The sequence below is a fragment of the Balaenoptera acutorostrata genome, chromosome X (assembly GCF_949987535.1).
Source record: "Balaenoptera acutorostrata chromosome X, mBalAcu1.1, whole genome shotgun sequence".
Taxonomy (NCBI): domain Eukaryota; kingdom Metazoa; phylum Chordata; class Mammalia; order Artiodactyla; family Balaenopteridae; genus Balaenoptera; species Balaenoptera acutorostrata.
Window position 1 is genome coordinate 13,686,157 of NC_080085.1, and position 23,571 is coordinate 13,709,727.

Genomic DNA, 23,571 nt, shown 5'->3' on the forward strand with positions numbered 1-23,571 from the left:
GGGCTGTCCTGGTGCAGGGTCATCCCCAAGAGCATCGGTAAAGCACAAAGCAGCCCACTGGCCAGGGTGTGGTGGAGGGCAAATGAGAAGGGGCATCCATGTGTGTTCTACCAACCTTTTCAGGGAGAGGAATGGGGAAGCAGGAGGACCAGCGAGTGCAGAGGCAGGGAAGGGGCGAGAGGGACGGGACGCGAGAGCTCCAGGAGGGCTGTGGCCAGGCACAGCCATGCAAATGATACCTGCCATGTTATAAAACAAATGATTTGAGAAACTTACTTAATATTGAATTTTCAGTTTTGAAAACAGTTCTTCTTATTCCCAGCCTCATCGTTCCTCCCAAATTGCCAGGGTTGTGTTCCGGCATATCAATCACCTTAGAAAACAAAACAAGTCCGGTTTTGCCATCTTGTAAAAACATTATTTCCCACATTTCAAGTTTTAGTTTTAGGGGATGCTCACTGGGTAAGGATGTCCCTTAAACAATAAAATCCGACCGTTCCTTCCAATTTTCCTATTCAAACACGGTCACGCTTTTATACACTCCTCACAGTATGCTGCCTTTTCGTCTCTGCTTCTCATCTTTCATTCAAATCACAGGTAAAAAATTTATCAGGAGCATCTTTATAACCTCCCTCCTGTCATTACTCAAACTGTCAGTTCCAGGCAATGTTCACACTTCAAGCTCTGACCTTCTGGGACCTTCCGCTTTGGTCTTCACGTCCCTTATAATAACAACCCTCTCCCACCGCCCACTCCACTCCCTAAAGATTTTCCATAAGCAAATCTGTCCATTTTGGAAAAGGATACCAAAAGTACAGTCATCCCTCGGTGTCCAGGGGGACGGGTTCCAGGACCCCTGTGGATAACAAAATCCTTGGATGCTCCAATCCCTTATGTAAAATGGCATAATACAGTCAGCTATTGGTATCTGCGGATGCCGAACCCATGGATACGGAGAGCCGACTGTACTTATTTGCAGAAAATCATTTAGAAGGATTCCTTTTTTTTTTTTTGGCCGTGCCATGTGGCATGCAGGATCTTAGTTCCCCAACCAGGAATAGAACCTGTGCCCCCTGCAGTGGAAGCACGGAGTCTTTAACCACTGGACCACCAGGGAAGCCCCCTAGAAGGGTTACTCTTATAAAAAAAATTAAAAAATATATATATATGTATATAATCCATTCTACCACATTCCACAGGTAGAAACCTAAGTGCCACCCTGGATCTCTCCCTCTCCCTCATCTCCAATGTGTCAAGTCCTATCCACTTACCAGCTCCAGACTTCCTGCATCCATCCACAGCTCCCACCACCACCCAAACCACAGCCCCTCACCCAGACTGCGGCCAGAGCTCACCAACTAGACACGCCCCACATTCACATGTCCCCCCAACCCTGCGCACTGCAGGCAGAGTGGTCGTGGTGTTTCTCCTGCTTGAAATCCTTGACTGCCTGGTACTGGCCCAACCTAGCCCTTCAGCCTCACTTCCCGTGACTTTCCCCTCCTACCCTGAGCTCTGGTCACTGAGCCCTCCTTCAGTTCCTCAAGTGCATCTTCCTTCCTCCCACCATGGAGATTTTGAACATCTCCCACTCCCCTACCCTCTTTTCCTAAATTAATGCATCCTTAACCTTAAGATCTTAGCTCAACTATCCAATGTGAGCTTCCCCGGGAGCTGATATAACCAGGCGCCATAGCCTAGTCGGGGTCCTCTATCAACACGCTCCCCGTCACCGTGCTCCCCTCCGTTTGTGTGTAGAGTGCTTTGTGCACTAGACTGTGAATCGCTAAGAGCTGGGGCACTTTTTGCTTTTACCATCGCATTCCCAGCCCCTAGCACGCATGGAACTGGCATCTGGTATGCACTGAATGAATGCATGGATGATTGAATGAACTCAGACCAAATAATTTCAGATTTATCTTAGGATTAATTCACAGAAATGCAGACATGTGATTTTTATGAAAAGCCTGTTCTTGTTAGTCAATGGTCTATTTTCACAATTCTGTTCACTACAATCTCATGGTTTTATTTCATCTTTAAGTTGTTAGAACAGACTACAGTTGGGTGAGTTAACCTGTTCTAATGGAATTGCTCAAGTTTCCTCTCATAAAACCTTTCTTTCTTTGTTTTTTCTATACCCTAACTGCCACATGTTGCTCTACAGGAATCCTTGACAACTGGAATTTTCCAAGAACTTGTATGATCTTATCAGTGCTCCAGAAGAACTTTCTGAGCCATTTGAACCCTGTGGCCCTGGTACACTCTAAGAGTCACTGAGGGGAAGGGGTGGAGAAAAAACTTGACTACACCCCTTGGCAGATGGAGTGCTCGGTTCTGAAGTGCTCTTGGCCTTGGCATGTCTTTCCTATCTTCTTGGGTCGGCTAATTACGGCTAGATTAAGTATTACAGGAGTGAGGTGAGGAGAGGGCATCAGCTTCCAGTTCAGAAAGCTGAGCTGCTTAGCTTTCAGCCCCTTGGGTATTTTCTAGGAAAGGACAGATAAGACTACACTACCTGCCACAGACTCATAAGAAGTCCTAGGTTGATTCACAGCTTCAATTTCCGCTTCAGTTGAAGATAACCTGAACCCTTTAGGAAGACCACAGCAATAAACTCCCCTGGTTTCTTCTTATAAGTGTATTGTGATGCTTCAAGTCAGCCTTACTTCCTACACTGGGTTTTTCCACTCAGGAAGAGTCTTTTAATGTAGTTTGTTCAGTTATTGGCATGTTTGGAATTCAAGGAATGTTCTGGTATAAACCACTGAGAATGGAGTCAAATGACCCAACTAAGAACAGGAATCCTCCCTTACTGCTTACTTGGGTTGAATCTGACAAACATAAGGCCAGAAAATATTTCCAAAAGAAATATTTCCAAAAGCTAAATGCAGTGGGCACAGGGCTGCCTAAGGATCTTAAATAATCCTCCAACATAGAGGGAAGTCTGGAAATTCCTGAAAGAGCAATATGAGAACATTATTTAGAAACATGAAGGTAAATATCAGGAGAAACAGCTATAAGAGTTGAGTTTGGTAGACAGGAGGTGAGGATTACTGAATTTTTTCATTGTAGGCCTTTTGGAAATGTTGGCTTTTTGGGGGGGGGGGAATTGTTGAACACAGTATTACTTTAATGAAAATACAAATTGAAGGCCCAAATAGTGAAATATATTGTGTAGGCCTTCCACTAGGGTATTAGTTCAAATTATCCCTGCTGTTTTCAAAAGCAATAAATAAGACCTTCTCCTGATATGATAGCACAGAAAGAAATCCCAAGGTGTAACTGCCACGGTGACCCTCCGATTAAAATACGCCCCCATAGAAACCACTGGAGAGGCAAAGAAAACGTTAGACAAAAGATGGGGGAGCAGATGGAAGTAGCTTTCCAACTCTGAATGATGCCCTGAACAGCAGTGAAAGGAGAAAAGCAGAGCAAGAACTGACAGGGGGCTTCATCCAGGGATGCACATCACACACTCAGTGGAAGAACGTCCAGGCCAGGAAGACCTTCAAGATGGCAGAAGAGTAAGACGTGGAGATCACCTTCCTCCCCACAAATACATCAGAGATACATCTACATGTGGAACAACACCTACAGAACACCTACTGAACGCTGGCAGAAGACCTCAGACCTCCCAACAGGCAAGAAACTCCCCACGTACCTGGGTAGGGCAAAAGAAAAAAGAAAAAACAGACACAAAAGAATAGGGACGGGACCTGCACCAGTGGGAGGGAGCCGTGAAGGAGGAAAGGTTTCCACACACTAGGAAGCCCCTTCACTGGCAGAAACGGCAGGTGGCTGGGGGAAGCTTCGGAGCCACGGAGGAGAGTGCAGCAACAGGGGTGCGGAGGGCAAAGCGGAGAGATTCCCGCAAAGAGGATCGGTGCCGACCAGCACTCACCAGCCCGAATGGCTTGTCTGCTCACCCGCCAGGATGGGCGGGGGCTGGGAGCTGAGGCTCGGGCTTCGGTACGATCCCAGGGAGAGGACTGGGGTTGGCTGCGTGAACACAGCCTGAAAGGGGCTAGTGCGCCATGGCTAGCCGGGAGGGAGTCTAGGGAAAAGTCTGGAGCTGCCTAAGGGGCAAGAGACCATTGTTTCTGGGTGCGCAAGGAAAGGGGATTCAGAGCACTGCCTAAACGAGCTCCAGAGACGGGTGTGAGCTGCGTCTATCAGCGTGGACACCAGAGACGGGCATGAGACGCTAAGGCTGCTGCTGCAGCCACCAAGAAGCCTGTGAACAAGCACAGGTCACTATCCACACCTCCCCCCCGGGAGCCTGTGCAGCCCGCCACTGCCAGGGTCCCGTGATCCAGGGACAACTCCCCTGGGAGAACACACAGCGCGCCCCAGGCTGGTGCAACGTCATGCCGGCCTCTGCTGCCGCAGGCTCGCCCCACATCCATACCCCTCCCTCCCCCCGGCCTGAGTGAGCCAGAGCCCCCGAAGCAGCTGCTCCTTTAACCCCGTCCTGTCTGAGCAAAGAACAGATGCCCTCAGGCGACCTACACGGAGAGGCGGGGCCAAATCCAAAGCTGAAGCCCAGGAGCTCTGCGAACAAAGAAGAGAAAGGGAAATCTCTCCCAGCAGCCTCAGGAGCAGCGGATTAAATCTCCACAGTCAACTTGATGTACCTGCATCTGTGGAATACCTGAATAGACAACAAATCATCCCAAAATTGAGGAGGTGGACTTTGGGAGCAACCATATATATTTTTTTTCCTTTTTCTCTTTTTGTGAGTGTGTATGTGTATGCTTCTGTGTGTAATTTTGTCTGTATAGCTTTGCTTTTACCATTTGTCCTAGGGTTCTCTCTGCCTGTTTTTTTGTTTTTGCTTTTTTTTAGCATAGTTTTTAGGGCTTCTTATCATTGGTGATTTGTTTTTTGGTTTGGTTGCTCTCTTCTTTCTTTCTTTCTTTTTTTTATTACTTTTCAATTTTTTTATTTTTAATAATTATTTTTTATTTTAATAACTTTATTTTATTTTATTTTACTTATTTTTTTCTTTCTTTCTTTCTTTTTTTCTCCCTTTTATTCTGAGCCATGTGGATGACAGGATCTTGGTGTTCCGGCCGGGTGTCAGGCCTGTGCCTCTGAGGTGGGAGAGCCAAGTTCAGGACATTGGTCCACGAGAGACCTCCCAGCTCCACGTAATATCAAATGGCAAAAATCTCCCAGAGATCTCCGTCTCAACACCAAGACCCAGCTCCACTCAATGACCAGCAAGCTACAGTGCTGGACGCCCCATGCCAAACAACTAGCAAGACAGGAACACAACCCCACCCACTAGCAGAGAGGCTGCCCAAAATCATACTAAGGTCACAGGCACCCCAAAACACACCACCAGACGTGGACCTGCCCACCAGAAGGACAAGATCCAGCCTCACCCACCAGAACACAGGCACCAGTCCCCTCCACCAGGAAGCCTACACAACCCACTGAACCAACCTTAGCCACTGGGGGCAGACACCAAAAACAATGGGAACGACGAACCTGCATCCTGCGAAAATGAGACCCCAAACACAGTAAGTTAAGCAAAATGAGAAGACAGAGAAACACACAGCAGATGAAGGAGCAAGGTAAAAACCCACCAGACCTAACAAATGAAGAGGAAATAGGCAGTCTACCTGAAAAATAATTCAGAGTAATGATAGTAAAGATGATCCAAAATCTTGCAAACAGAATGGATAAAATACAAGAAACGTTTAACAAGGACCTAGAAAAGCTAAAGAGCAAACAAACAATGATGAACAACACAATAAATGAAATTAAAAATTCTCTAGAAGGAATCAATAGCAGAATAACTGAGGCAGAAGAACGGATAAGTGACCTGGAAGATAAAATAGTGGAAGTAACTACTGCAGAGCAGAAGAAAGAAAAAAGAATGAAAATAATTGAGAACAGTCTAAGAGATCTGTGGGACAACATTAAACGCACCAACATTCGAATTATAGGGGTCCCAGAAGAAGAAGAGAAAAAGAAAGGGACTGAGAAAATATTTGAAGAGATTATAGTTGAAAACTTCCCTAATATGGGAAAGGAAGGAGTTAATCAAGTCCAGGAAGCTCAGCGAGTTCCATACAGGATAAATCCAAGGAGAAACATGCCAAGACACATATTAATCAAACTATCAAAAATTAAATACAAAGAAAAAATATTAAAAGCAGCAAGGGAAAAACAACAAATAACATACAAGGGAATCCCCATAAGGTTAACAGCTTATCTTTCAGCAGAAACTGTGCAAGCCAGAAGGGAGGGGCAGGACATATTTAAAGTGATGAAAGGGAAAAACCTACAACCAAGATTACTCTACCCAGCAAGGATCTCATTCAGATTCGAGAGAGAAATTAAAACCTCTACAGACAAGCAAAAGCTGAGAAAATTCAGCACCACCAAACCAGCTTTACAACAAATGCTAAAGGAACTTCTACAGCCAGGAAATACAAGAGAAGGAAAAGACCTACAATAACAAACCCCAAACAATTAAGAAAATGGTAATAGGAACATACATATCAATAATTACCTTAAATGTAAATGGATTAAATGCTCCAACCAAAAGACACAGACTGGCTGAATGGATACAAAAACAAGGCCTGTATATATGCTGTCTACAAGAGACCCACTTCAGACCTAGGGACACATACAGACTGAAAGTGAGGGGATGGAAAAAGATATTCCATGCAAATGGAAGTCAAAAGAAAGCTGGAGTAGCAATTCTCATATCAGACAAAATAGACTTTAAAATAAAGACTATTACAAGAGACAAAGAAGGACACTACATAATGATCAAGGGATCAATCCCAGAAGAAGATATAACAATTGTAAATATTTATGCACCCAACATAGGAGCACCTCAATACATAAGGCAAATACTAACAGCCATAAAAGGGGAAAGCGACAGTAACACAATCATAGTAGGGAACTTTAACACGCCACTTTCACCAATGGACAGATCATCCAAAATGAAAATAAATATGGCAACACAAGCTTTAAATGATACATTAAACAAGATGGACTTAATTGATATTTATAGGACATTCCATCCAAAAACAACAGAATATACTTTCTTCTCAAGTACTCATGGAACATTCTCCAGGATAGATCATATCTTGGGTCACAAATCAAGCTTTGGTAAATTTAAGAAAATTGAAGTCATATCAAGTATCTTTTCCGACCACAACGCTATGAGACTAGTTATCAATTACAGGATAAAATCTGTAAAAAATACAAACACATGGAGGCTAAACAATACACTACTTAATAACCAAGAGATCACTGAAGAAATCAAAGAGGAAATCAAAAAATGCCTAGAAACAAGTGACAATGAAAACACGATGACCCAAAACCTATGGGATGCAGCAAAAGCAGTTCTAAGAGGGAAGTTTATAGCAATACAGTCCTACCTTAAGAAACAAGAAACAAGAAACATTTCAAATAAGCAACCTAAACTTACACCTAAAGCAATTAGAGAAAGAAGAACAAAAACACCCAAAGTTAGCAGAAGGAAAGAAATCATAAAGATAAGATCAGAAATAAATGAAAAAGAAATAAAGGAAACGATAGCAAAGATCAATAAAACTAAAAGCTGCTTCTTTGAGATGATAAACAAAATTGATAAACCATTAGCCAGACTCATCAAGAAAAAAAGGGAGAAGACTCAAATCAATAGAATTAGAAATGAAAAAGGAGAAGTAACAACTGACACTGCAGAAATACAAAGGATCATGAGAGATTACTACAAGCAACTCTATGCCAATAAAATGGACAACCTGGAAGAAATGGACAAATTCTTAGAAATGCACAACCTTCCGAGACTGAACCAGGAAGAAATAGAAAATATAAACAGACGAGTCACAAGCACTGAAATTGAAACTGTGATTTAAAATCTTCCAACAAATAGAAGCCCAGGACCAGATGGCGTCACAGGCGAATTCTATCAAACATTTAGAGAAGAGCTAACGCCTATCCTTCTCAAACTTTTCCAAAATATAGCAGAGGGAGGAACAATCCCAAATTCATTCTACGAAGCCACCATCACCCTGATACCAAAACCAGACAAAGATGTCACAAAGAAAGAAAACTACAGGCCAATATCACTGATGAACATAGATGCAAAAATCCTCAACAAACTACTAGCAAACAGAATCCAACAGCACATTAAAAGGATCATACACCATGATCAAGTGGGGTTTATCCCAGGAAGGCAAGGATTCTTCAATATATGCAAATCAATGTGATACACCATATTAACAAACTGAAGAATAAAAACCATATGATCATCTCAATAGATGCAGAAAAAGCTTTCGACAAAATTCAACACCCGTTTATGATAAAAACCCTCCAGAAAGTAGGCATAGAGGGAACTTATCTCAACATAATAAAGCCCATATACGACAAACCTACAGCCAACATCATCCTCAATGGTGAAAAACTGAAACCATTTCCACTAAGATCAGGAACAAGACAAGGTTGCACACTCTCACCACTATTATTCAACATTGTTTTGGAAGTTTTAGCGACAGCAATCAGAAAAGAAAAAGAAATGAAAGGAATCCAAATTGGAAAAGAAGAAGTAAAGCTGTCACTGTTTGCAGATGACATGATACTATACATAGACAATCCTAAAGATGCTACCAGAAAACTACTAGAGCTAATCAATGAATTTGGTAAAGTAGCAGGATACAAAATTAATGCACAGAAATCTCTTGCACTCCTATACACTAATGATGAAAAATCTGAAAGAGAAATTAAGGAAACAATCCCATCTACCACTGCAACAAAAAGAATAAATTACCTAGGAATAAACCTACCTAAGGAGATAAAAGACCTGTATGCAGGAAAATATAAGACAGTGATGAAAGAAATTAAAGATGATACAAACAGACGGAGAGATATACCATGTTCTTGGATTGGAAGAATCAACACTGTGAAAATGACTATACTACCCAAAGCAATCTACAGATTCAATGCAATCTGTATCAAACTACCACTGGCATTTTTCACAGAACTAGAACAAAAAATTTCACAATTTGTATGGAAACACCAAAGACCCCGAATAGCCAAAGCAATCTTGAGAAAGAAAAATGGAGCTGGAGGAATCAGGCTCCCTGACTTCAGACTCTACTACAAAGCTACAGTAATCAAGACAGTATGGTATTGGCACAAATACAGAAATATAGATCAATGGAACAGGATAGAAAGCCCAGAGATAAACCCACGCACATATGCTCACCTTATTTCTGATAAAGGAGGCAAGAATATACAATGGAGAAAAGACAGCCTCTTCAATAAGTGGTGCTGGGAAAACTGGAAAGCTACATGTAAAAGAATGAAATTAGAACACTTCCTAACACCATACACAAAAATAAACTCAAAATGGATTAAAGACCTAAATGTAAGGCCAGACACTATCAAACTCTTAGAGGAAAATATAGGCAGAACACTCTATGACATAAATTACAGCAAGATCCTTTTTAACCCACCTCCTAGAGAAATGGAAATAAAAACAAACAAATAGGACCTAATGAAACTTAAAAGCTTTTGTACAGCAAAGGAAACCATAAACAAGATGAAAAGACAACCCTCAGAATGGGAGAAAATACTTGCAAATGAAGCAACTGACAAAGGATTAATCTCCAAAATTTACAAGCAGCTCATGTAGCTCAATATGAAAAAAACAAACAACCCAATCCAAAAGTGGGCAGAAGACCTAAATAGACATTTCTCCAAAGAAGATATACAGACTGCCAGCAAACACATGAAAGGATGATCAACATCACTAATCATTAGAGAAATGCAAATCAAAACTACAATGAGATATCATCTCACACCGGTCAGAATGGCCATCATCCAAAAATCTACAAACAATAAATGCTGGAGAGGGTGTGGAGAAAAGGGAACCCTCTTGCACTGTCGGTGGGAATGTAAATTGATACAGCCACTATGGAGAACAGTATGGAGGTTCCTTAAAAAACTAAAAATAGAACTTCCATACGACCCAGCAATCCCACTACTGGGCATATACCGTGAGAAAACCATAATTCAGAAAGAGTCATGTACCACAGTGTTCACTGCAGCTCTATTTACAATAGCCAGGACATGGAAGCAACCTAAGTGTCCATCGACAGACGAATGGATAAAGAAGATGTGGCACATATATACAATGGAATATTACTCAGCCATAAAAAGAAATGAAATTGAGTTATTTGTAGTGAGGTGGATGGACCTAGAGTCTGTCATACAGAGTGAAGTAAGTCAGAAAGAGAAAAACAAATACCGTATGCTAACACATATATATGGAATCTAAAAAAAAAAAAATGGTTATGAAGAAACTAGGGACAGGACAGGAATAAAGACGCAGACCTACTAGAGAATGGACTTGAGGACACGGGGAGGGGGAAGGGTAAGCTGGGACAAATTGAGAGAGTGGCATGGACATATATACACTCCCAAATGTAAAATCAATAGCTAGTGGGAAGCAGCCGCATAGCACAGGGAGATCAGCTCGGTGCTTTGTGACCACCTAGAGGGGTGGGTTAGGGAGGGTGGGAGGGAGACGCAAGAGGGAGGGGATATGGGGATATATGTATATGTATAGCTGATCCAGTTTGTTATAAAGCAGAAACTAAGACACCGTTGTAAAGCAATTATACTCCATTAAAGATGTTAAAAAAAAAGAATGTCCAGGCCAGGCACCAGCTGGGAGAACAGAAACACTCCAGAAGGGGACGGCTGGGGAAGGCAGAGAACACAGGGTACTTCTGGTCAAGCCTGGCCAAACCAGTTGCCTTGCAGAGTTATCAGGCCGTCCTACCAGCTCTAAAGATGACAGTATGACTGCCTCTCGGGTTACAAGCAACCTGATTCAGCAAGAAAATTAAGGAAACGTCTTTGTTCCTGGCATTCCTTCCGCAAAAAGCCTGAGAGATAGGAGAACATCACAGTTTTAAAACATATCTTTTATCATTACTGGGGTGGTTAAAGAAAAGAACTTCAGATATGCTTTAGTTTTAATCCCAACATTTTCAAAATACCCTAGATTTTGCAACTAAGAGGAAAATGCCTCTTCCATTGGAAAAGGGTCGCCTCGGTCCATTCTGAGTTTGCCTAAATACAAGCTGTCATCTGATCCCCACTACAGATCTGTCGTTTCTTGGAACCGAGCCATAGCGCAGAAGAAAAATAAAAAAGGATCAATAAGTAACGAATATTGGTGGTGATAAAGCTTTAGCAGATGTAAAAGTACCATGTAAGGATAAACACGGCCCTAATTAACCTTTACCAAAGTTTCTGCAGCCCATGATAAAAGTGTAATGGGTTCAAGACTTCAGGAGTCCTGGGTGCCTTAAACAACAAAGTCTAGGGAAGTTAGGTTCTCTTATCAAAGATGAAATTCCCCCTTATTTTTTTTTTTTTTTTTTGGCCACGGAGCGCGGCTTGCAGGATCTTAGTTCCCCAACCAGGGAACTAAGCCTGAGCCTTGGCAGTGAAAGTGCGGAGTCCTAACCATTAGACTGCCAGGGAATTCCCAAAGATGAAATTCCTAAATGGCAGTGTGGGAAAGAGTGCAAGCCTTCTGACCTACCTGACAGAACCCTGGTAAGGCCAGCTTCTGTCCAGTCCCTTGCCTTTGGACATTTCATTTGGGGACACTAGAGGAGCCTACCTCCCAGCAGACCATCTCCAGGAGCTGGGCAGCTACAGCAGCCTCCATCGTTGCAGACCAAATCTAAACCCTTCCATGTGGCACGCAGGTTCCACCTCATTCAGGAACCATCTATGCTCTCCCCACATATTCTGACCCGTGGTTTCTACCTCAGCTGGATAGGTCCATCGCCGATGGCGCCTCTGCTCCCCTCCCCTCGACGCCACTACATACATACCGCCTCTTCACTACTTTCCCTGAGATGGCTTCTCCCCACCATCCCACGTGGGCTTGCGCTTTAGGGGCACCCTCCAGTTCTCCTTACCGTGTCATACTTAATACCACTGTTACGCTCACCCTACCAAACAAATGACCTACACAGTGTTAATTCATTTGCAATAAGTGGTAGGCCAAATAACGGCCCCCCCCAAATATGTCCAAGTCCTAGTCCCCAGAAACCGTGAATACGTTGCCTTCCATGGCAAAAGGGACTTTGCAGGCCTGATTAAATTAAGCCTCTTGAGATGGTAAAATTAACTGGGGTTATCAGGGTGGGCCCAACGTAACCACAGGGTCTTCATAAGAAGAAGCAGGAGGGTCAGAATCAGAGATGGAGATGTGACAACGAAGCAGAGGTCAGAGAGAGAGGGAGAGAGAGATACTGGAAGAGGCCACATGGCTGGCTTTAAAGATGGAGGAAGGGGCCATGAGCAGGCAGTCTCTAGAAGCTGGAAAAGGCAAAGAAATAGATTCTCCCCTAGAGCCTCCAGAAGAAATGCTTCTGAGCTCCAGACCTGTAAAAAAATAAATTTGTCACTAAGTTGGTGGTAATTTGTTACAGCAGCAATAGGAAACTAATACAGTCCTTTATCGTATACAACTTTAACCTCCTCCATCACTTCGTATATGCATCTCCTCTCAGAAACTAAAGTGCGGGCTCCTCACGCACAAGGACTAGATCTTCTTCTCTAGCACCACCAGAGTTCAGCACAATGGCAGGTTTGGATCAAGTGCTCCATCATTAAATCTCCCTGGATTTTAATCAAAAACTAACAGAGGAGACCCAGGGACTGGTCGGTGGGCTTACAAGAAGTGGAGGGTCTCTGAGACCAAGTTGCAGACGGAAGGGGAGAGAGGCAGTGGCCTGCTCTGAGGTCAAGGTACGCTGTGCCCCAGCTCACCTCTCACCTGATACAGGGCCGGTACTTCTCTGCAGCATCAGGGCAGCGTGAGGATGGAATCTACAATGGTGAAAGCATTGAGCAGTCCTAGAAATATGTATATATTTTCTAGTTTTTTTAACTTGGTTTTTTCCACCAGTAAAATAACGTCTATGTTACTTCCACTAGGAAAAGAACATTCTTCTACCTTCAGGTGTGATCATGACACTCAAGTCCTGCCTCTGAGCCTCACACTAACATTGACCAGCTCTCCTCACAGAAGCCCTGCTCCTGAGACGGGGCAGGTGGCATGGTGGCTGAGGGTGCGGCCTGGCTCTGGACTTGAATCCCAGCTCTGCCAGTCCCCAGTGACGTGACCTTGAACGGGCCCTTGACCGTCTCTGTAGACTGGAGGTAAGAGCAGCATCCACTTCACACGGGTGCTGCGGGATTTCTGGAGCTAACAGGTCGGGTGCGGGGGCAGCACACAGCCCATGGTAAAAAGCAGCCCTCGATAGTCCCGGGCTCTGATAAGGAGGCCTCTGCGAACTCTGGCACCCAGGGCAGGGGCTGGAAGTGAAAGGTGAACTCTGTCATGGTGGGCAGGGGGGCTCCCTTTTAGGGACAGCTGCTCTTTAATAGTCAGGGTCTCTCCCAAACCTCAGCATCAAAGACAACACGAGCCCACAGACAGCATTTCACACCCATTTTGCTTCGCAGGGCCTGGCTGCTGACACTACCCTCTTCCCGAGGTGCTTTTTGAGGCGCTGCTGCTGTGGCCTTCGAGCACAGTAACCCGGCCACGGAGACCTGTGGTACCCCAAGCTTGTAAAATAAGTTATTCTTGGCTTTCCTAGGAAAAACTGAAGTCTGTCCAAAGATCAAGCAATTGAATGGTGAGGTGAAATAACCTTTGCCTCTCCATTTTTCCATTACCCATCTTGTGCCTGTCATTTTTTCCCCCTTCTCTGGTTTCAAAATGCACTCTTTTGAACACACCCTGTATTTATCGCCCATCTCCATATATTTTTAGTTAATGTTTCATGAGAATATCTATTGGTGGATTTCATGTTTCCCACTGCAGGTTTACCCTCACGCTTGAGTCCACAGGTAAAGAGAAAAATAAGAGACGAGAGATGTGACTTGCAGAGGTGAGCAAGTGAAAATATAAGAGGACCGACGGGGTGTTTTTCCCGTTCTGTTAGCGTTTACCACAAGCCTAAGTTCTGACAACAAGCGGCACTGGGCCTGTTTTAATCAGAGGTCTTCCCTTGAAACTAGAGATTTGTAGCCTAAAAGACTGTTAACCAACACTGTTCCAAATGTTTTTCTTAGAGTTCATTTTATACACACACATGCTCACACACATGTGTGTTCATATATACATTTCATGTGTTATATACAACATATACTATCTCATACAATATATACTTGTTAAAATCATATAGTTATATTGTTATTAAGATCACATATAATTATTAAAATCATTTCTTCAATAGACTCAAGAAATAAAACAACTGCCATGTTGATTTTAGTTCAAAGATGGTAATTTGAGAGAACAGATAATTTAAGATGCTATTTCAACAACTGGGGAGATGTGAATACGGGCTGTGATAATGGCATTGTGGTTGCGTAAGAGAATGTCCTTGTCCTTACGAGATAAGATGCTGAGGTATTTAGGGGGTTAGTGTCTGGATGTCTGTAACTGATTCTCAAATGGTTGGGGTTGGGGGGGTCGTCCATAGAAAGAGAAAGCAAATGTGGAAATGTTACCGATTAGTGAATCTGGGCGAAAGGTGGGTTGGTATTCATTGACTCTTCCTGCAAATTTTCTGTAGATTTAAAATTTTTTTAAAAAGGTGTTGGAGGAGAAAGATATTTCATGACTGTTCAACAAAAGCCTCCTTCCTCCCAGGTAAGACAGAGCATAAGTATAAAAACCTGAGAAATTCTCTAAAATCTTGATTAAAATACGCTGCCAAAATCAGAACATTTTTGTGTAAATCTTACAGCTAAAAGCAAAATGCCTATCTTTACTCTAAGAAGTGAGTTAATACACAGTCAGTACTGATGCATACCAATATCAAATAATCTGCAATAAAAGCGAGAATAACATACACAAGACGGCTAAGGTGCATGGAATGATCAGGACTCAGGATTGGTGGGAGCTTTTAAGGAACTCTATATATATAAGATTTCACATTTGTTCTCCAAGGTAAATAAGGCCTTAGAATTTTAGAACTGAAAAGCCTCAGAGAGAAATACAGTCCAATATTTTAATCCTGAATTTGTCTGCAATGTAACAAAGGGCCATAGAAAACTAAATATACAAAAGGTCCATAAAAAGTATGGACATATACAAGTATTTAAAAGCTGATAAGTGCTTTTAAAGTTGATCTGGAACCCCCTTTTGTGAGCTACAATCAGTATCGGATCAATGTTCCCGGGAAATATCCTAATTCTTTCATGGAACTCTTTCTAAGAGAAATAAATTTAGTCTCCAATTTTAAATCCTGGCAGTTCCAAAAGTTTGAAGTAATTCCAATTGAATAAAAGTAAGTCAAGTGTTTTCACGAGTTTTTAGAATGATTAACAAAATAGATTTGGCAAGGAAAAGCAATAAGAAATAAAAAGCACATATGTGGGGGCTTCCCTGGTGGCGCAGTGGTTGAGAATCTGCCTGCTAATGCAGGGGACACGGGTTCGAGCCCTGGTCTGGGAAGATCCCACATGCCACGGAGCAGCTGGGCCCGTGAGCCACAATTGCTGAGCCTGCGCGTCTGGAGCCTGTGCCCCGCGACGGGAGGGGCCGCGATAGAGAAAGGCCCGCGCACCGCGATGAAGAGCGGTCCCCGCACCGCGATGAAGAGTGGCCCCCGCTTGCCGCAACTGGAGAAAGCCCTCGCACGAACCGAAGACCCAACACAGCCAAAAATAAAAAATAAATAAATAAATAAATAAATAAGAAAATCCTTTAAAAAAAAAAAAAAAAAAAAAAGCACATATGTGAACAACAAATAATGAAAAAGTTGAAAAATGACCATGCTATTTGGCGATCTTGCTTTGCCAAATGAAACCACAAATTATTGTGTATCTTCCCCCGACTTCTTAAACCTGCTTCTCAATGATATTTTATTCATTCATTCAGTTACTCAAAAATTTAACCACCTAGGGACTTCCCTGGTGGCGCAGTGGTTAAGAATCCACCTGCCAATGCAGGGGACACAGGTTCGAGCCCCGGTCTGGGAAGATCCCACATGCCGCAGAGCAACCAAGCCCGTGCGCCACAAGTACTGAGCCAGCGCTCTAGAGCCCGTGAGCCACAACTACTAAGCCCGCGTGCCACAACTACTGAAGCCCGCGCACCTAGAGCCCATGTTCCGCAACAAGAGAAGCCACTGCAATGAGAAGACTGCGCACCGCAACAAAGAGTAGCCCCCGCTCGCCGCGACTAGAGAAAAGCCCGCACGCAGCAACTAAGACCCACGACAGCCTAATTAATTAATTAATTAATTAATTAATTAATTTTAAAAAGTGGATGTTTATTTTTAAAAAAATTTAACTACCTTATATGTACAAAACATCAGAGGGACTTCAAAGGCTATAAGGCAATTCTTTAAACTATGTAGTATTTGATTATCTATTTCAGCATTTTTTTCTTGATGTGCAGAAAATTATTTTTTTCAAGCCTAAATATGCAACTAAATTGAAAAAAAACAGCCCTCCATATTTGAGCTTTCTGAAATGTGAACAGTGAGCAAATATCCTCGTTCCACATTGTAGGGAAAATATAATCTAAGGGGTAAAGGATCCAAGCTTATACTTGGGACTCTGAACCATTAAGCAACTGTTGAGGTGGCCCTTTATTGGATCTTGCCCTTAATTATGAAGCTCATGCAGTCTTAGGCTTGGGTTTCAAAAATCATTAATAATTACCCTTAAATGGCAAACAAAAGGAAAATTTCCTAATCAGGGTGGCGTATCTGTAAAGACTATAAAAGTCGCAGGATCCTGCTCAGCTTCTCACACTCCTATTTGATTCTTCCAGCTGCCTCACTGCTGGACGACCAGGTAAGTGTGATTTTAGTACTACCTGTAGCTGCTTCTGCTTCCTTTCAGAATGGTGTGAAAGATCACGGTCTAGAGAAAAAGTGGGTTTGTGCCATCTAAAGATATTACCAGTAACTTAAGAGGCTAGAAGCTGTGGTCAGGTTTCTTCAAGACCACAGCCTACAGAGTGCAGAGCAGGTACCTAAAAAGTGAAAAATGTCATAATTACTAGTAAACGTATTTGGCTCCAAAGACTATCTTCTAACAGATGTACTCTAAAAACAGACATTTAACAACCTATCTAAGATGATTATTTTTAAAACACGTTTTCAGTCACTGGTACATTGTGATTCCCACAGTTCCCGCCCCCTCTCTCCTCCTCCTCCTCCTCCTCTTTATCTTCCCCTCTCCCCTTTTCTTTATTCTCTCTCACCTATGCCAAGGAAACAGCCCAAAAGCACTCAACTCCTGCTGGCAATCATCAGTAGAAAATACTTCAGCTTTTTGGTAAGTTCATTTCTTTCCCAATTTACAGGACACCAAAATGAGTACAAACAAGTTTCCTGAAGAACTGAAGAGCATTTTTGAAAAATACGCAGCCAAAGAAGGTGATCCAAACCAGCTGTCGAAGGAGGAGCTGAAGCTATTGATTCAGACTGAATTCCCCAGTTTACTGAAAGTGAGTATACCACCACAGAGCCCGCTGATGGGGCGGCGATGGTGGGAAGGGAGGGGAGAAGAGAGGAAAGGACGCGGGGAGAGGCCGAGGTCCGCGACGAGACTGATCAGAGCTCCATCTGAGGCAGAGCGCCCAGCAGCCCAGGCATGGGCATCACCGGAGGGAGGGCACTTGAATGTGTGCTTTCCTCCTCTGAGGGCAGGCCACATTTCAGAAGGCAAGCTCCTAGAAAGCATGGACTACGCCTTCTATTGCCCACAGCCTTGACACAGAACTCCCCGGGACCAGCCATGGTAAACAGAAGCCATGATCGCACTCTTACCAAGCTAGGCCTGGAAGACCCGCAGGTTGCCAAGCAAACACACTAAGGCCTTCGGCCTGGATTCAGCACTCCCGTGCCAGGCTTTAGGAAAACAACGAGGCCCGTACGGTTATAGGAGTTGGACTTGGATGTGCTCCTCTGTTATAGGTAGGATCTCTCAACTAGACCAACACTTACTTGGCAGTCTGTTAAGAAAACCGGCTTCATGCTGATAAATTGCCCTCTGGTGACACCCATTTCTATTTCAAAAGCATTTACATTTGTGTTAATTTGTGTTAAGCGCCTAAATTTGTGCTAATGAGCAACCACGCGTTTCTAAACAACTTTCAGGAAAGGATTACATTTCCTCAGCCATAAAGTTTCTGATCAAAACCATCCCAGAGTTATCAAAATCAAAATGCATCTAGAGGCAATAAGGAATAGGTAAAGGTTGATTCTCTTTGCTCCAATACATTTTCTTTCCCTTGGAACTAAAAACCATCTTCAAAATGGAAGCAACTGTGCAACTACCTGTTACATTTGACTTGGTCCCTACTTAGCTCTAACTTCAGAATTTGGTTCTCAGTTTTTAACCAGAAATATCCCTTCTGCCAATATGACATGTGAGAAGGTTTCTAGTTTTAGTTGTTGAGGTTTCTGTTTTTAGTACTAAAAAGTGAAGTATCTGAATTTGATGACCTTATAATCGATATTGTCTTATAGTTAAAATGTGAAATAACTTAAAAAGTTAAAGGTACTAGCAGAAAAAGAGACTTTCTAATTAAAAATAAAAACCAGTGTTTCTAAGAAAGATTCAACTCTTCAAAAAACTCTTGGGCTTCCCTGGTGGCGCAGTGGTTGAGAATCTGCCTGCTAATACAGGGGACATGGGTTCGAGCCCTGGTCTGGGAAGATCCCACATGCCACGGAGTAACTAGGCCCGTGAGCCACAAATTACTGAGCCTGTGCGTCTGGAGCCTGTGCTCTGCAACAAGAGAAGCCGGGATAGTGAGAGGCCCGCGCAGCGCGATGAAGAGTGGCCGCCGCTTGCCACAACTAGGGAAAGCCCTCACACAGAAACGAAGACCCAACACAGCCAAAAATAAATAAATAAATAAATAAATTTAAAAAAAAAAAAAACTCTTAAATTTTTCCAAAAGGAAGAAAAATAATAATAGGAATAATAGAAAATAATAAGAAAAAGGAGAAAAATAATAATCTGACAGGAACGCCTAGGCAATCTACTCAAACAAGTTGTTTTTAAATAAGGTAAGATTGGTGAATTTTTCTGTATTTTTCTATATTTTATGTATTTCCTATAAAAAGCACATATGACTCTTCTAATTTGGATAAAGGTAGGAAAACTAACGGTAAGTTGTGAAAAATCTGCTTATCAAGTCATGTACTGATTATATTTCCATATGGATTTCTAAGGTTTTCTAAGCTATACTCTGTTTACATCACATCACCTTGTATGGTTTAGAATCTAGCAAATGCTTCAGGAAAACAGTGCTTGGTATTTATAAAACAGATGCTAAATAACTAACACAGTTTGGTCTTGTGAGCATAGCTAAGTGCCAAGTGTCTTTACAGGAATCTTAGGGATTAAAGCATACCTTGATGTAGAGATTTGTTGCACAACAATGTGAACATACTTAACGTTACTGAACCGTATACTTAAAAATAGTTAAGATGGGGAATGTTATCTTATGTATTTTTTTACCACAATTTAAAAACAATTTTTGAAGCTGACTTATAAACTAAACTGTTATTTCAATAGGTTTCCTGGGTACTATTTTGCCACAGAGACTCCTAACCTGAAAGTCAGAGTTGTGATGGCTTTAAGATTTGAGTTTTACGGCAGTGGAGGGGCTCAGAACAAGTCTCCCTGAAATATGCCACTTTAGCATGAAGATTACTTGGAACTAAAAGCAATCAAAACCCAAAGATTCAGGGAAAGCTCTTTACCTCCCACTCAACTGCCTAAATTTACACTGCAAAGAAGAGAGCTCTTCTTTTACCAGGAAGAGAGCTCTTGCTAGAGATTCCTTTTTTCCTAAGAAATGTATCTGTATAACAGGCCAAACTTTTGTTTTCCAAACATCTCTGCCTACCTGTGAATGGCCTTCCTTCCCTTTGTAGCCTTAGCCCAGGATGCTATATAAGCCTCAGTTACCTGGCTGCCCTTTGGGTATCATATTTTTATGGGGTACCCTGTACATATGTAATTAAACTTGTTTTTCTCCTGTTGATCTATGTCAATTTAATTAATAGACCAGCCAAAGAACCCAGAAGGGAAGAAGGGAAACTTTTCCACCCCTATAGCAGAGACAAAAATTAATTCTGCTTAAGTCACTACAGGAATACCAGTAGTCAAAAGGGAGTTGAGCTGAACATGATCTGATGTAACAAGCAGTGGTTCTCTGAGTAGTCAGTACTGCACCAGCAGCATCAACACCGCCCAGGAACCTGTTGGAAATACAGATTCTCAGGTCCCACCCCAAGCCTAGTGACTCGGAAGCTCTGGGAGTGGGACCACCCATCAGTTTGGGTTTACTAAGGTCAGCAAGCCCACCTGGTGATTCTGACACATGCCAAAGTGTAAGAACCACTGAGCCAAAGTCATCCTGCATAGCATGGCAGTGGGCTGCAACCTGGGGTTTGGGAAAAAACTAGGGTGGTTGCTAATTAAGGGGTTGAGCTCTGGAGTCAGTGTTTGAACCCCAAGCCCTCTACTTACCAGCTGGGGGCCCTGAGCAAGTCAGCGGGTGTCTCAAAGCCTCAGTTTCCTCATCTGTAAAGTGGATCTCCCCCACACGGCAGCTGGGAGAACTGCTCAGGCTAAGGAAAAGCTTTGGCACGGGGCTGGCCCATGGCAAGCCTAGGATCACATGCTGGTCCAGCTCTGGGGCTGGATGCCAAACCAGCTACCAGGGAAACCTTGGAGCAGGGCCTCTCGGCAGTCAAGTAAAGCCCTGGGACTTCTTTTCAAAAGAATGATTTAGATTTAGTTTACATAGGAAACCAATTATTTTAAAATACACATTATCAATTTTAAAATAATAAATGTATGATATAGTTTTTTTTAAAAAAAGGGTAGTCAGTTCTGTGACATGAAGCAATACTACAACTAACGTTGGTTTTTTCATCTCTATCAGTAACATGTGACTGAAAACTCGGTTGCCTTCTAGGAACGCAGACCCAGTGTCTCTAATTTCGGAGAATGTGCAGCAGTAACTGAATCATTTTCTCTCTTCTCTTCTATCCCATCCTTTTTATCTAAAACCAGGGTCCAAGCACCCTAGATGACCTCTTTCAAGAACTGGACAGGAATGGAGATGGAGAAGTTAGTTTCGAAGAATTCCAGGTGTTAGTAAAAAAGATATCCCAGTGAAGGAAGAAACAAAATAGATCATTCTAAGAACCGGAAGAAGAGTGCCTGGGATGTGGCCCTATTCTGTACGAAACCACCATTGTCTCCACTTAATTCTTTGCAATTGTAATGATCAAGCAGTGAGGTCTAATTACTGAATAAAGAAATCCTTAGACATGTCTCACCTTGTCAAGTACTGACCCCTGTAGCTTACTAGATTTGAAAGTAACCTTAATTTGATGCATCTAATTTATAGATTTATAAAGAAAAAAAAAAGGCCCAGAATAGTTCCATGATCTTGACCAAGACCACAAAGATGGTGGCGGAGAGTTGGAAAGAATTCTGACGAGTCAGACCAACTCCCTCCCTCCACTCGTCCACCAGAATAACCCGCTCCCTGCTCTCCCTCCGCAGCCACACGGGGCTCACATCATTCCCAACATCAACTCGTATTTCACTCTAGTCAATGGCTAGGGAGAAACAGACTTCACAAAACAGACACTTGTCTTTAAAGTCATCTCCCAGCACCGGCTGTGCTTCTTGAATCAATGACCCTTTGGGGGAGCAAAAGGAATGTATGTCCAGAGAGTCAGTTCCATTCCATCATTGAGGGGATGGCCTTGGTTCTAGTATGTGATATGGAAAATAAAAGGGACAGGAAGGCATAGGGCCCTCCAGCTCTGGCATCCTGCGATGCTGGGATGCTGGGTATCTGAGAAACAGCTAGTCCTCAAGTTCTACTAGTTGAATCCAGCTGGGGGGAGGGAAAGAGGGAGGAGCATGGGAGAGGAGTAACTTTCTTCTGCCCCTTACCAGACAGTTAAAATGGCAAAGTCAAATCAGTCCAAGTTGGCCACGGCAGCCCACCACAGCAGTGCCCTGGCAGCCAGGTCTTTATCCTGACCACCACTCTCCCCTCCTCGGAAACACCCACAAATCATCAGCACTGCACCCATTCCCTTTGACCAGCATCTCAACCTTTCTGTTCATTATCACCTTCCTAATGAGGCTTGTTAGACATTTTTTTCCCAATTGCCCCTCCAACGAAATTTTAATTCCACGTATACACTGTGTGTATACCTGTTTATGTACCACATTCATATCTGCGCTTTAGACATGGTGTAAGATGGTTTTTTGACCCACCACCGCCCCTCAAAAGCAATTTTAACCCCTGTGGTGTAAGTACATAGGGTAGCAGGTCCCCAGAGGAAGAAAACCAGGCAGGGCTTTCTTGACATAAGAGAACCCATTTTTGGCCTAAGCCATTTTGTGATCTAAGCCTGGCCATAATGCTTGTCCTTGAACAGGTCTCAGTAATTAATGACCTTAAGGAAACAATGTAGGAACAAATGACTGTTATCAGGCAAGAGAAGTAACAAGAGCAAAGATTATACATCAGTTGTAAAGACCCCCAGTTCTGTTTCAGCAGTAAAGACTAGCCTGAAGCACTCAACCACCAGATCAACTGGAACCTAAGGGATGATAATGTTGACCTTTTCTGACCCTTGTGACTTCAATCAACTAAAGCTTGGACTGTGTGGACTACCCAAGCCCCTTCGCGAACATGCATGTACCCTTAGCTTAAAACTTCCCCAGTTTTCAGGGAGACACTGCTTTGGGAAAGATCCCTGGTGTTCTCCTTACTTGCTGCAAGTAATAAATCCTTCCTCCTCCCATTCTTTGGCTTGGTTGCATCTTTTGGTTCAACACCCACGAAGAGGTGAACCCAGTTTTGGGGTACCATTGGGAGCAAGAGCACATGCCTTTGAACAATGTTTTTCGATGTTTTTATTTTTAACTCATGCTCTAGAGCCAAAATTGCCACACTTTACTTTCTGTAGTTGACATCAGAAAGATATGGGATTATTTCCACTTTCAAAATGTAGGAAATGACAACATTGAATGGTTTTAAAACTACACAAGCCCTCCTGAAGATTCTGCTATGACCTTACTCTCAAGCTGAGAATCACTGCCTGAAAAGTACTGCCTTTGAGTCAGTTTTTTTAACCTAACATATTTGAAGTGTGTGCTGGGTATGTCAGTCAAGTTGGCTGCTGTAATTATCCCAGTAGTTTCAACTGTGCACTTGAAGGCACTCCAAGGTGGGCAAACACCCACTCCCCACCTCGTTCACCCTGTAGGGGAGCAGAATTTGCCCCCCTATGTCTCTTTGGCATATTAATTCTTTTAAGCTGGTTATTTTCTAAGAAACAGCAGACATGGGAGAAATGCTGAAAACCAAGTAGAAGTTACCCTTTTGTAAGAAACATTTACATGCATAAGGAAAATCTCCATTTGTAAGGGTCTCTCCTTGACTGTACCAAGAAGAGGATGACCAAATCTCTAGAAACTTATCAATGGAGA

At 42.9% G+C, this 23,571-nt stretch overlaps 2 protein-coding genes across 11 annotated transcripts in view; one reads left to right on the forward strand and one right to left on the reverse strand.

The window, feature by feature from the left end:
- CTPS2 (CTP synthase 2) overlaps window positions 1-23,571 on the reverse strand; it is a 141,304-nt gene that overhangs the window by 47,163 nt on the left and 70,570 nt on the right. For all 10 annotated transcript variants that reach the window (XR_009006645.1, XR_009006646.1, XM_057538039.1 and 7 more), the window contains one exon: window positions 277-373. Coding sequence is in view for 8 of the 10 variants with exons in the window: in XM_057538039.1 (XP_057394022.1) it covers window positions 277-373 (97 nt within the window). In the remaining 2 variants the exon portion in view is untranslated. The remainder of the gene's footprint in view (window positions 1-276; window positions 374-23,571) is intronic.
- Window positions 16,796-21,388, forward strand: S100G (S100 calcium binding protein G). Its single transcript, XM_007173547.2, has 3 exons — window positions 16,796-16,875; window positions 17,390-17,533; window positions 21,124-21,388. Exons 2-3 carry the CDS (start codon window positions 17,399-17,401, stop codon window positions 21,226-21,228), a joined length of 240 nt encoding a protein of 79 aa, XP_007173609.1. The 5' UTR covers window positions 16,796-16,875; window positions 17,390-17,398; the 3' UTR covers window positions 21,229-21,388.

What these genes read in the sequence shown, in the direction of transcription:
- S100G (XM_007173547.2), top strand. Translation starts at nt 17,399, where the DNA reads ATGAGTACAAACAAGTTTCCTGAAGAACTGAAGAGCATTTTTGAAAAA. An exon ending in AATTCCCCAGTTTACTGAAA is followed by an intron (nt 17,534 to 21,123) that starts GTGAGTATACCA and finishes ATCTAAAACCAG; the next exon opens with GGTCCAAGCACCCTAGATGA.